Genomic DNA, 14882 nt, shown 5'->3' with positions numbered 1-14882 from the left:
AGCCTATATGAAGAACCTAAAATTTTTTAAAAAGACCCATGAATCATGTCTATAATATGTGTAATGTAGTCCACTGAAGTCGAGTTGAATTGAACCGGGTTGAAGTGACCATATGAAATTAACATGAACATAAACTTGGACTAAACATAGAATCACCAACAATGGTACAGGGAACAAAGCTAGACAAGAGACAATGGGAACACAAGGACAAGGATTATGACCAAAAACAACCAATGACATTCACAAGTTAAAGTTAATTTAATTTATATAGCTCATTTTTACAACAATTTCCAAGTTTATGTTCATGTTAATTTCATATGGTCACTTCAACCCAAATCGGTTTATTGGAAAAAATATAGGCCTACTTGGGTTCAATTCAACTCGACTTCAGTGGACTACATTACACATATTATAGACATGATTCATGGGTCTTTTTTATTTATTTATGTCTTAATTTTAAAATCTGAAAGTTCTTGTTTTAGGTTCTTCATATAGGCCTATTATATAGGCTACCTTTTTATGAATGAAACATTTTTCATTATCTTAGAAAAACATTAAGAGAACGTTTATATAATGGGAGAATTGAACGTTTGAATAACCTCTTATAACCAAGCAAGAACGTTAATACAACGTTTATATAAAGGGAGAATTGAACGTTCTAACGTTATTATAACCAGGAAATAACATTAATACAACATTTACATAACGGGAGAATTGAACGGTCTTATAACCAAGAAATAACGTTAATACAACGTCTAAAAAACTGGACTTTTTGAAATTCCCTAGAACATTCAGAAATAACGTTTTTATAACTTAATGGGAGCGTTATGAAAACGTTCTTATAACCTAAAATTGTTAGCTGGGGAAGAGGAGCAATTCGCGATTGCACTGAACACGTTTTAAGTGCAGGCATATTCTCTGAGCGAGGCATCGAGCCCACTCAGCCTAGAGAGAGAATTCTTAAAAGAGAAGTGTATCTGAGAGCGCGTGCCCAGTTCCCGCGCGCGAGCAGAGAGATTCGCGCTCGGCATATCATATTCCGCGCGCGAGCAGAGGGATTCACGCTCGGCACATCATATTCCGCGCGCGAGCAGAGAGATTCACGCTCGCGCATAATATTAATGTACTAATATTAATGTACTAAAACTCACAACTATACAACATACACACCACACATAAAATGATTCAAATATAAAAAACTTCCCCATTTTCAGGAAACAAGACTCCGCCCAGGGGTCTAGGGAAAGGAATCAGCCGTGCCGAATTGTCCACAGAGAAAGCACGCGTTGTTTCTCCGCGTTATTCCCGTCTCGCAGCAACAGCAATTATCACACTGATACTGGCTTTAATTAGTCCTCTTTAAGCAATCTTCTTTTTAGGAATCACAAAGGTTGTTTTTGCGAAACGCAGCTCTTCAAATCACTCCGGGAACATGTGGCCAGCGCTCCTACACCCCTCGTCCTGCTATCACCTAACTACACCAATATAGTTGTAGCGACAATGAGTCTTACATTAAATTAGCTCAAATTATATATAGAAAATTTGAATAATTAATCAGGAATATGATTAACATATATCACATATTACAGCTAGATTAAATCATCGAAGCTACAAATAGACTGATTGTATACATGAATGATCACCACAATGAGTTATGGTTCGTCATTAATATATCAATAGTCCCATTACAGATCGATTATATGAGATAACTTTAAAGAAATTAATTTAGTTATCAAACGATCTGTCTGTCCCGCAAACGGCCGTAAGATTAACTTATCAATTTTCAACAAAAATTATCTCTTTCTTATAATTCCAAAAAAGCTATTTTCTGGCCATGAAAAATCACCTTCTTGTTATTATAAAATTTAGGTTACTGAAATAGTAACGAATTGTAAAGCTTTGTAGCTAGATCAAACATTTCATTGACTTTGTAAAAATGAGCATTTTAGACAGAAAGCAATCAAGAATATGGTTTTAATAAAATGAAACTACGGATACAGAATTCTACATTTAAACCCGGGATACATGTATGTACAGTAAACAGTAAAACCATGGTTCGAATTACGTTGGAGCCAGTGGGAGCTGAGCTCCCATAGAGAGAGGATGAGCTCCCATGAAAGCAGTAAAATCATACACCTGTGGGATCTCTAAAAATCATCAGCACCATTATTTTAAATTACAAATAAAGCATTTTTTCCTTCAATATATTCCTTCAATGTTTATGTTAACCCTTTTGCACGTATGATCGATGAACACCGGTGTGATTAGAACGGTCAGTGCATCACGTGATCAACTGCTAAATTCAAACGTGCTTTCGCGCTTTGGCTGGCGCTGAGCCAGAGACAGACGCGCTCAGTGCTGCTGTCATGCATCATAGACAGATCAACTGTTCTGTGTTTTCAACCACATACTGTTTATTTTAGGTTTCAGACATTTAAATACACATAAGTACTAGCAAAAAAATATTTTGAGTTTCTAAAATACACACTGATGTCTAGGAAAGCGGCAATCATAATCCTTTCCATTAACGTTACCTTACAATAACGTTTTCATATCAGATACACATTGTGTAAGTAGCTTTACATTTTACTCTATTCTTCTCCCAGTTCACCGGCCACTTACTTTCATGTATTTCGTGAGAAGTTGAGGAATTGACCTGTTGTAAAATAACATGGCGCCGCCCATCGCACATACAGCTCAACTAACTTAACGCGATCGTTATAAAGACGTTTAAACAACAAAACACATCCACTTGCACATATTTGAAAATCGGAATATCAGTGTTTCATGTTATAGCTAATACATTTGTGAATATTTTGTATAAAAAAGGAAAAATGACATAAGCAGATCATCATTCATTCAGCGCAGTGTGTGACAAGCAATGATGCGTCACCATGGAAACATTAAAGTGACAGGTCCTAAATAATGCTCATCTAGAATAACTCACGCTGGGGGATCAGTTAGAATATTTTAGAAATAGTGTAAAGTTCAGAACCAGCAACCATGCCACCAAAAATAAAAAGACTGCTACCAACATCAGGTACAACTTTGGCAAAATTCGGGTTTATTTAAAAAAAACAAAAAACATCATCAGAGGACAGTCTAAATTCACCTGCTAGCATGGTGCATAGCACTGGGACTGAAGACGACTCTACCGCTGTTACCACGACTAGTTCTGCTGCTGCTTTCGCTGCTGCTGGTGCTGATTGTGGGACAGAGATGAATGTTACCTCAGAAAAGGAGGCTTAAAAAGCCGGGTCTGACACTATGGACACCACTGAGCAATTGCCAAAGAAATGGGGACTAAATCAGTGGAGGTCATGGAAGGAAAGAAACCCCTGGCTGGTTACAGGGGAGGGTGGACTTGGATGCATCATCTGTAAGGAAGCTAAGACTCTATTACTTTCAGAGAAGAAAATTGGCGTGCATTTGTCGGATGCCTGGATCAATGGGACAGTGAGTAGCCCTGTGCAGAAACAGTTGCGCAAAAAATCTACACACCGTGACAGTCTTGCCCATGAACGAGCTGCTGAAATAGCAGATCTCAAACAAAAAGAAATACTTCCAAGCAATGTTGTCAAACTAAGTTCAGCTATGTTTGAGGAGACAGCCAGTTCATTCAGGACCGCCTATACTGTTGCTAAAGAAAGGTTGCCTTTCTCAAAATTCAGTCCCATAATGACAGTTAATGAGCTAAATGGTGCAAAAGTGGGCCCTGCTCACCGATCTGATCACTCATGTGCCAACATGGTTGAGCACATTGCAGAGCAGATGAAAAGGAAAATAATTTCTAATGTGAAAGCACTTGATTCCCGTATTAGCGTTACACTTGATGAAAGCACAATTCTTTGCCGTGCTTACATGATTATTTATGTGAGATGTGATGTTACTGGGAAGGGAGACCTGGACAATTTGTTTTTTGACCTTGTTGAGTTGGACCAGGGTACAGATGCGGAATCTCTGTATAACTCACTGAGAAACAGTCTTCAGGTGGCTGGGATGGATGCTGCGTTTCTTCGGAAAAATGTAATAAGCATAGCCACAGACGGTGCTGCTGTCCTAACCGGGAAACAGACGGGACTCATAGGAAGACTGAAACAGGATTTTCCTCGACTTCAGGCAGTACATTGCCTTGCACATCGTGTAGAATTAGCTGTGAATGACTCATTGAAGGTGGTTGCAGGGTGCAATAATTTAGAATATTTCCTCTCCAAGCACTATGTGATTTACCATCAGTCCACAAAAAATGCAAGGGAATTGGAGCAAGCAGCTTCAGAGCTAAACATGCACATTCTTAAAATCGGGAAAGATTTTACAATAAGATGGGTGGCAAGCAGTTTCAAAACTGTTAAAGCTGTGCTCAAGGATTTTCCTGTGTTGGCACATCACTTTCGATTAGCTAGTGAAGATGGGTCACGTTCTGGTGTGGAGAGGGCCAAATACACTGGTTTGCTTAAGCATCTGTCATCCACCGGGTTTGTCGAGGATATAGCTACAATGAAAGACGTGTTGCGTGAGCTGAAAGGACTCTCCCTTAAATTGCAGAGACGGGACACTTCTCGTGTTGATGCAAGCCGTTTCATTCATCAAACAATTGAGGTGCTCTCTGCCATGAAAGACCGAGGGGGGAAAACTGAAATTAAAGTCAAAACGGCCATAACCAGGGGACAGCTCAAAGGGGTTGTTCTTACCGAAGCGCAGCCCAAAATAAAAAAGAGCCAGTTTTACCAGGCAATTGTTGACAATCTCACCAAGCGTCTCCCTGAAAGTGACCTAGTGACTATGTTGAAGCCAATGGATCAACACTTTTGGCCCAAAGAGAGAGCAGAACTAGTTTTCTTTGGAGAGCATGAGGTTGCGACATTTGCAAAACTTCTCGGAGAGTCCGCTACTGAAGCAGTCAGTGAGTTCAGAGACTGGAAATTGGAAGGTGATCAGGGAAATACATTAAACAGACTTATTGTGGCAGGCAACACTGTTCTCCCAACCTCTGCAGAGTGCGAGAGAGGATTTTCTGCGTGCAATGACACAGACTGTCAGACCAGAAACAGACTGCGTGCCAGGAGCCTTCCTGCATTGTTGTTCGTGGACTTAAATGGGCCACCCCTCGACAGATTTGATCCTGCTCCATTCGTCCAATCGTGGATAAAGACAGGACATCGGATGTCAGCATCATGGGTCCCCGGACCACAACCACAGCCTGCTGAAATCAGACCACTTTGGTCCATTTTCTCTCCATAATGGTAGGCTAATTAATGGCTTTTACTGTTTAACTGGCCATTGCGTTCTCCCATTGTGTAAGATTTAGGCTATTTTAGGCTATTATAATGGAAAATATCACAAACTGAATTGCACAGTTCAGCACCACAATTGAGAAAGGCTTTTTCATCCTATCTACAACAAAGTCCAAAAAATGTCATTGAATAAGACATGTACATATTTCAATATTAGAAGACATCTCAGCTATCAAGTTAAATATCAAGTTCATTTGATAGTTAAACCCCAATTAATTTCATATTTGAATATTAATTTAATTTAAATATAGACCTAAGGGGAAAAAAGATTACTCTAGTCTAGGGGAAGATGTTTTAAAATTTGGTTTGAATGATCCTGCCCTGTTCTTGACAGTATGTGTTAAGTGGAATTATCCTCCTTTCTGACTTTTTCCATTATTTCACCATGCATGGGCGTGTTTTTGGTCATGTTATACCTCGGTTTCTGCTTGTTGTAAAGTAAAAGTGAATTAAATACCAAAGGATACCACTTTGAAGAGCCCATTCTTTGCCATGAGGACAACAAAGTCATACCATCAGTAGCAACAGGGTGATATAAGGTGGTTTATTATTGTCGTTTCTCTACTCCTGTATTAATAAACATTTAAATCAAAAGAATCACGTGCAGTGTTAAGCAATTATTTATCACACACACCACGCCTGCTTATAGGCTACTTTTTTTTTTTTAAAGAGACCCCCACAAAGATGAAATCATAATTCGAACCCTGAGTAAAACTAACGAGACAAACGAATAACAACGGGAGTGAGAGAGAGAGAGATTGAGTGTGAGAGAGAGAGAGAGAGAGAGAGAGAGAGAGTAAGAGGATGAGAAAGTGAAACTAAAGGTCAGGATTAGAGATTGCAGTAGGCACAAACCACAGACAAAATGAACCCTGAGAGACACAAAGATCAAATCCCCTGAATGGGGTTAAACTGATCTTAAAGCAATTAGATCGATAGGAATTACGATACTTGCATAAAGCATAAAGGAGCCATGGAACCGGAAACCTCTCACAGGGAAAAAGCTCTCTGTAGGGATGTCCTGGGGTCAGTCTTTTATGGAAAAACTGGGTTCACGCCTGTGTTTGCGCGAACCACCCATGATCATCCGAGAATCTGAAGCGGACAAAGTTTTCTTTGTCCTGTGGGGGATGCCCACTGGACTGAGGAGATTGTGTTGAGCCGTTCGGCTCCAGCACTATGAAATGTGTAAAATAATGCACATTACTGCATTCTGCTATCGGAATTCGGCTCTGTTAGATTGAGAGAATTACAGAGATATCAAACACGTCACATGAAGATTATAGGAATACAGAGTTACATAAGATATGCATTTTATAAGCATTTAGTTCCTTCAAAGCAAGTTTGTTCCTTCGTCATACATGAATATAAACTGAGAAACACACAGGAGTATAGGACACATTGACATGCTTATATTCTAAGTTTAATGTTCAAAGTTCATGTATGTGTGTGCGTTAATGTGTGATTGTGTGTGTGCGTATCCTTATGGTCAGCATCTGTCCATCCGTGGTGTGTACTACGTGAGGGTTTAGTTCGCAAATGGTTGTCTTCAAGACAAAGGGTAGTTTTGTGTGTAAATCCACTTATCAGTCTAAGGACACATAATAATTGATGAGGGGGGGGACACTAGCTTGAGACCCTGAATGGATCAGTTCTTATTCTTTGTGACTGAAAAAAAATTGCAAGCCGTGTAAGGATTTGAGAACAACGGGGACCTGTTTCTTGATAATAAATGAATGATTATAAATGAAGTTAATCAATGACCTGCTGGCAGACATTGGGGCACCATATCACATGATTCAAGGTTTTGTGAATTAAACATATATGTGTTCATATTTGTTCAGTAGTGAAAGGAAAACAGGATTCAGTCAGTCGCTACAGTCTATCTAGCTAGCTATCTTCGTTGCCGGACAAACCCTAATGGTCTTGAGCAACAAAAAGCGTCCCCGTTTTCCACCGAGCGCGAAAAGCCAGTCACGTTCACCCACGCACTGTTTTTCCCTCTCACCTCACCTCTTCTCTCTTAAATGTCCTCCACTCCAGGTGAGATAAATTATCTCTGCCTTCAGTTCATGCAATAAAAACATGCTACAGAAAGGTCCAGATGGGCGGAACCAAAGCCAAACAAAATAACATAAATCCTCACCACTAATCACAATAGGTTCAAACACTGATAAATCATCATGACTAACATGTAGTACATATATTTTAACCTTGAGGGCCAGGGGGGGACCAAGAACCAGTCGGGGGGGGGGGGGGGGGGGGGGGGGGGGGGGGGGGGGCGGGGGGGGGGGGGTAGGCATGGGAAATCAGAAAATTAAACTGGAAATAAATACTTATTTAGAAAATATTGAGCACGATCTAAAATATCTTTGCAATGCCCAGTGCCCTAATATAGATGGTATTAAATGTGGCACTGAACAAGAGCCTGAAAAGCATTTTGTATTTTACATAGATTGGACCCGTGTTGAGCGATATGCTCCATCTCGTCAGCCTGTGAGATCGGCGATACACAATATTATCGTGAGGGGGCGGGGCTTACTTATTTGATTATTAACTTGATTATTTACTCATTAACTTGCTTGTTTTATTACTTCATTTTATACGAGAATATTTTTTTATTTTGCTAGCAAAGGTGGAGTCTTTATTAATAGGCTAGATCAGGTTATTTGCCAGTATATAGTGAGGTAAAAAAAGATCCTAATCATTTTTGTATCTGACTCGAGTAACATGTCAGCAGGAAATTTATGGACACCCATGATCCTCTCATGCCGTTACAGATGCAGCATTTTGACTGTACTTCTGCACGAGATTAAAACACGTTTTAATAATTTCTAAGGTCAAGAAAGAGTCAGAGTTTGCGATATATGTCCTCCCACCAGTGCTCTCTCTGTCTGGATGCACTTCACATATGCGCACTTCAATAAGCCCCAAGAACGCGGGTTCTTGTGTTTTAAATGCCGGGAGAAATCAGAGTAAGGGGCAGAAATCGATCGGTTTATACTTAAACTTATGACTTGACTCTGATAAAGGAAAACAGGTTAGTGCGTTTACATGACCACATGCATTGTCAGTTTATTCAGAATAATCGGGTTAGAAAAGGCAAGTAAACGCACTCATCCTCTGAAAGTGAAAGTAGAAACGGACTGAGCTTTCAGCATCTGTCGCTGCTTTAACGCCGCGTTCTCTCAGAGACGACGTTGGATATAACGGTATAGCGACTATCTTAATTTACTGGCTTAATATTTCTCTTGTGCATTCTTCATTAATGGTGAGGCAATACCAACAGTTTCTCAGAAGCCAATGAAGAGTCTAGGGAGATGGTACGATGGGGATCTAAAGGACACAGTTCGAGTGGGAGAAGTTAGACGACAAGCAGTGGAAGGGTTGAAGAGCATAAACAGCTGTGCTCTACCAGGCAAACTGAAACTCTGGTGCTTTCAGTTTGCTCTACTGCCAAGGTTGCTGTGGCCACTGACTGTGTACGAGGTTTCTTTGACAACAGTGGATAAGCTGGAAGCGTTAATAAGTTCATACATCAGGAAATGGTTGGGAGTTCCACGCTGCCTCCGCAGAGTGGGACTTTATAGTAAAGGAGTATTGCAGCTGCCAGTCTCTGCTTTAACCGAGGAGTTTAAGTGTGCCAAGGTCAGACTGGAAATGACTTTAGCAGAGTCACGCGACAAATGTGTAAGGGAGGCAGCCCCGGTGGGGCTGCAAATTGGGGATATCGTGGGACAGGTACAGCATGGATTGGGGATATCGTGGGACAGGTACAGCATGGAAGAGGGGGTTTTGGGCTGAGTTTAGCTCCTCCTAAATGGCAGAAGGTAGGCCCAGCTCAAAGGAGGAAGCGTGTAGTCAACGAGGTGCGAAAGCAGGAGGAGAGGATGAGATGTATAAAGGCCATTTCCCAGGCCAAGCAGGGAGAGTGGATGAGATGGGAGAGTAGTGGTGCAACGGATCATCATTGATCCGTGATCCGTTCGGATCAATATCTTAGGTTCGGCACACAAGTGATCCGCGGATTGATTTATGAAAAAAAAAAAAAAGTTGTGCGCATGCGGCATGTTCAGTCCACACACAGCGTGGTCATGGCGAGCGGAGGAATAGAGGAGCTTGAACGCCCCGCGTCATTTAAATCCCCTGTATGGGAGCATTTTGGCTTCCCTTTCAAATATAATGATGAAGGAAAGAGGTTAGTGGATAAAACCGTGTGTAGGCACTGTGGCAGCATGGCCACGCATTTGAAGCGACATCGCCCCGATGTTTCACTGACAGGAGTGAAAACATTCACGCAGCACTACCAGGCTCTCGCTCGTCCCTCTCTCTCTCGCGTGCGCGCTCTCTCTCCCTCATATGAGGCGCAGTCTAGGGCTTAAAAAAAATCAAACTTCATTCACGCACACATAAAACACTTGCATACACATATACTAAGTAGTCAAACATACATGTATACTGCTGAAAGCTCAAACAAATGCATATGAATTGCACAAAGACACACCTAAAGTCGCTCTCGCACATAACGTTACACGCAAACTCTACACACACGAGATGTGCGCACAAACAAACTCTCCACGCACATACTCATATGAGACACGCGCGCACACACACAAAGTCCACGCACCTACTCATATGAGACGCGCACGCACACACAAACTCCACGCACCTACTCATATGAGACGCGAGCACACACACACACACAAACTCGCGCACAAACTCAATGAGACGCGAGTACACACAAACTCCGCGCACACACTCATATGAGACGCATGCTCACACAGTAGCCTACATGATGCATACGATTCTCAGTGTGAACACATTGGTAAGTTCATTTTTTGTTAACAGAGAATGAGAGTCCATTGCTTTTGTTTTTGGTTGTTTTGTTCATATATTTAAAATGTTTTCAGTGTTAAATAGTCTTTAGAAATAAAAGTTTATTGATCTTTGAAAAGGTGTACCTGCATTATTATGCCATTATCATTATTTTAGATGAAAATGGTCTCAGAACGACAATATTATCGTTTATCATCAATATTATAGTTTAGCGCAATAATTTCTTGGACAATTTATCGTCCAGCAAAATGTGTTACCGTGACAGGCCTAGCTATCATTTGTATTTATAGGTGCAGACATGAGGCCTTTTTTTTTTTGCTGATCCGAAAAATGATCCGATCCGTGACTCTGATCCGAGAAACGATCCGAACCCTGAGTTTTTTGATCCGTTGCACCCCTATGGGAGAGTGTGGAACAATGCAAAATGGGCAGGCAAGACCTTTGGTCAATGGAAGAGAGTAGGATCAGTTTCCTTATTAGGTCAACATATGATGTTCTCCCATCACCGCAGAACCTAAACCTCTGGGTAGGAGAGGATCTCTCTTGTCCTTTGTGTTCATCACCTGCCACATTAAGGCACATATTGACAGGATGTAAGGTGGCTCTTAGCCAGGGTCGGTTTACTTGGCGCCATGACCAAGTATTGCGATGTTTGGCTTTAGCATTGGAAGGCAAGCGTAGTATGACCAATAAGTTGCCGCCTGTTCTAGCAAAACATTACACGCAGAAGACAATATTCCACCGCCCAGGCGAGCAACCACCAAGAAAAGGTGCTAACACCAATTCTAGCCCAGGACAACTGGAAGCTGCTAGGGACTGGAAGATCCTGGCTGATTTTGATCAACGGCTTATTTTTCCACCTGAGATTGCCACCACTAACCTACGACCAGATATTCTTTTGTGGATCAGCACGCATTGTTCAACTGATAGAGTTAACAGTGCCATGGGAGGATGCGGTAGATGAGGCATATGAGAGGAAGAAACTGCGGTATGCTCATCTGGCCACTGAAGCAGAACAGCGAGGATGGAGAGTCCAGGTTTATCCAGTGGAAGTGGGTTGTCGAGGTTATGTGGCACACTTTACAACACGGTTCCTCAGAGACGTCGGATTCAGTGGCCAAGAGTTGCGTCGCACAGTAAAGAACTTATCTGAAGCAGCAGAAAGGAGCAGCAACTGGCTGTGGTTGAGACGGAAAGATTCTAGCTGGCTGTGTACAGGCCGCCATGCTACGGTTTTGTAGATTTCTTGAAAACTTAAAGAGTCTGTTGGTTTATTTGTATAGGTTGTATAGTATTTACAGTCATTACGTTCCTGTGTATATTGCGTGAATGACGGGTGGTTGGGCAGATATTGTGTTTTGTGGTAGGTGGTATGCCATACGGAACCGTTGCCACTGAAACTGCATATTAACGCACCAGTGGGGCTCGCCAGCCTTAGTCAAACGGGTTGGCGCGTATGGTTGGGTTGCGGACAGATTGTTAGATTGTGGTTAGGTCTCAGCAGCAAGAGGGAGGTGGAGGTCAGAAAGCTGGGTTGAGTTGAGTGGGGGACGGAGGGGGGTGACTCTGGGACGCCAGAATCACTGTCGAGCCCTCTTGAGGTGTCGTGGGCTAGTCGACGAAACACTGAGGACGGAAGGTGCCCACTTGAAGACCCTAGAGATGTTCCCTACTCCACTCAGTCCAGAGGGTTGTTATGGGGGGACCGCACTGTGGTTGCAGCCGTTGTGTGTGTTGACGCGCAATACACTGCAGCTATTAACACCAGACAGAAGGAGATTCACGTCACCAGATGGAAAGAAGCGTAAATGGATGGAGAAGCATAGGTTACTGTAAAGCTACGTCTTAGTTGTTGATTATCTTGGCGAAAGCTGAGTACAAATCAGCATGAAGTTTTAACACCTACTCTCGTGTAATGGAAATCTTGTGGACCTATATGATGACAGTGAAAAAATTAGAAGAATATTTCTTGTTAAACAAGTGTTTGAAGCTGCTTTTGATTTTCACAGATGGTAGAGTTGTGCTGTGTTCGTGAACTAAAGACTGGCCTAATTTTAGTTAAATTATTATTATAAATATTTAATTGTATTGTTTATAGTGTTATTAGTGTCATTAAACATTTTGTTAATGTGCTATGGAAACAAAATACTGACAAACAACGATGCCGTTTTCATCTTGGATCTGTATAAGATATGCGACAAACAAGCACTCTTGAAACAAGCACTCTTGACAATTTGTGAGTGGATCACCTTGCAATTCAATTTTGATGTGGGATGTAGGCCTAGTTTTTTATTCTGTTTTTAAAACATTTTCTTAGAGGAGTCCTCATACGCGCGTGTCGGTGTTGTCACAAGTCTTAGGCTATGTGGTGATGTCGTTATGAATTTAGGCAAGGCAAATTAATCGTAGTTCCTAATATTAATTTAATAACAAGTTAAGTTAAGTTAAGCACGCACTGGGTATTGAAGGGGGTTCCTATAGCATAAGCTAGCCTTACGCAATACGAGAGACCTCTCGAAAGGCAACATCTCGGTTACTTAAGTAACCTCGGTTCCCTGAGAAGAGGGAACGAGTATTGCGTAACCCGCCGTGCTATTGTGCTTTGAATAAGGGATCGCTTCAGTCGACTTAACCTGAATTCCTTTTGGCTGAATGGGCCAATATAAGGGCTTAGGCCACGCCTATTCTGGCGAGCTCTGACGTGCCAAGGCGCGAAGCAGCCTGATTGGTTCCACGTCTGAGCCGCCTCGCCATAGGTTCGTGCAGTTGCCGCAGCACAGCACAGCCAATGACCGTGCTATCCGCTCATCTGTGTCTGCTGTGCAGCTGCACTGCGTTTTAAAAAAACAATTCCTCAATATTCTCGAGAAAAGGAGTTTTCCCATAGCGTAAGCTAGCCTTACGCAATACGAGGGAACCTTGGATGTCCTGTTGCGGTGTAAAAATAAACAAAAACCCATTCAGTATAAATTACACAGAGTTGCATGTAAAGTTCTCACATTAACTATGGCTCTGCTTTTTTGGAAAAAGATTATAGTGCCTTTAGTCTTTAAAACAAAAGATAAAGTAATATGTATGCATATGATGCATACTTGCATCACAAATGCATACTTCACAAGATATCACAGCTGGATTCGATAAAATCTACAAGGTTTGTGAAATTAAATGTTTATTAGATATTCAGAGATTTGTTTAAATGATGTAGATGTGCATTTGCTGAGTGTTGACGGTAAATGAGAAAGAATTTTAGCCTAATTGTTTGCCTTTTCTGTTACAAATAATATAAAAGCAACGCTTTACTTTTACAATGTATTATACATTACTATGTATTATACATTATACTATGTATAAATCTCAAATTTTAATATGCTAATATAATTAATAATAACTATAAATATATAAATATATAAACTATAATATATAAATATACTATAACTAATCTAACCTGATATAATGTAATAATATGCAGCCCTAACACATATATGACTCAACAAGGACAATGACAACTCTCTGACTCTAGTTCTGCTACTGCTTCTACTACTACTGAAAACACCCACAAGGTGGCGCAAGCCGTTGAAGTATTCCACACAAAACAAGGCCTGGTTTGTCATTAGTCACGTGATTTCTACGTTAACAACAGAAGGCTCAAATCGAGGATTCATCTGGCACACCCATTTATTCTCTTGAATATCTTTTGTAATGTTGCTTCACCTAGAGCCAGGTGGTCATAACATTAAGGGGGCTCGTCCGGGATCAAACTGAGAAAAGCTCAGTCAATTCTTTGGTAGGCCTATTTAGTAAAACAGTTAGGTGAAAGATAATTGGATGAGTTTGTGAGTTTGATTATTTGGTAAGTAATAATTTGATTAAAAGTTATTCTTGGGGAGAGTTTGGATAAAGCCATATGGAAGAATTACATCAAACGAGGGTAGACAGGTTAGCCGTTGAGCTGTATGTGGGCGTCCTGAAGACTAGGTCTGAGTTGGACCTTGGTGCCCTTCGTCTTTTCCTCTTCTCCTGTATTGTTTTTCTTTTCTTTGTCTTTAATTAATTTTTTTATTTTCGTTTAATTTATTTCTAATTAAATGTTCATTTGTTAAGTTTACTTCTGTCACACCTCTAGGGCTGGGTATTGTTAAAAATCTTTCGATCCGTTGCCAATTTCGATACCTCAGTTTCGATACCGGTTCCTAACGATACTTTTTTCGATACCAATTTTATGAAATCCATTTTAACAAGATTACATAACACATTACCTCAGAAAAACTTTGGTTTTATTTTTTCAGTTTGACTCATGCTCCTAAGCCAGTGCAAAAAGGAACAAAAAAGCACAAAGGAACAAAAAATGTTTTATAAAGAGCTCATCACCAAAGCTGATTTTTTAAAATAAAAAACACAGTAAAACTTGTAATACTGTGAAATAGTATTACAATTTAAAATCTTATTTGAATATATTTCAAAATGTAATTTATTGAACTGAATTGAATTCAAAGCTGTATGTTCAAAATCATTACTTCAGTGTCACATGACCCTTCAGAACTATGAAAACAGTTTGCTGCTTAATATTTTGGAAACTATGATACATTTTTTCATGATTCTTTGATGAATAAAAAATTCAAAAGAACAGCATTTATTTAAAAACGAAATATTTTGTAACATTACACATGTTTTAATGTCACCTTTGATAACTTTAAAGGTTGTATCAGTGATTTCTGGCCCAAAAATAAATGTCTAATCTTTCCTAACGATCCA

General features: G+C 40.6%; 1 protein-coding gene across 1 annotated transcript; it reads left to right on the top strand.

The window, feature by feature from the left end:
• Nucleotides 1-2877: 2877 nt before the first annotated feature.
• Nucleotides 2878-5996, top strand: LOC143741156 (E3 SUMO-protein ligase KIAA1586-like). The gene has a single exon (XM_077233560.1). It carries the CDS (start codon nucleotides 3268-3270, stop codon nucleotides 5239-5241), a length of 1974 nt encoding a protein of 657 aa, XP_077089675.1. The 5' UTR covers nucleotides 2878-3267; the 3' UTR covers nucleotides 5242-5996.
• Nucleotides 5997-14882: the final 8886 nt, after the last annotated feature.

This window comes from Siphateles boraxobius, unplaced genomic scaffold (assembly GCF_051911475.1).
Source record: "Siphateles boraxobius isolate OS27281-9 unplaced genomic scaffold, OSU_SipBor_1 18, whole genome shotgun sequence".
Classification (NCBI taxonomy): Eukaryota; Metazoa; Chordata; class Actinopteri; order Cypriniformes; family Leuciscidae; genus Siphateles; species Siphateles boraxobius.
Note: the sequence above shows the minus strand (reverse complement) of the source record. Positions and strands in the feature narration are given on the sequence as shown.

What these genes read in the sequence shown, in the direction of transcription:
- LOC143741156 (XM_077233560.1), top strand. Translation starts at nt 3,268, where the DNA reads ATGGACACCACTGAGCAATTGCCAAAGAAATGGGGACTAAATCAGTGG.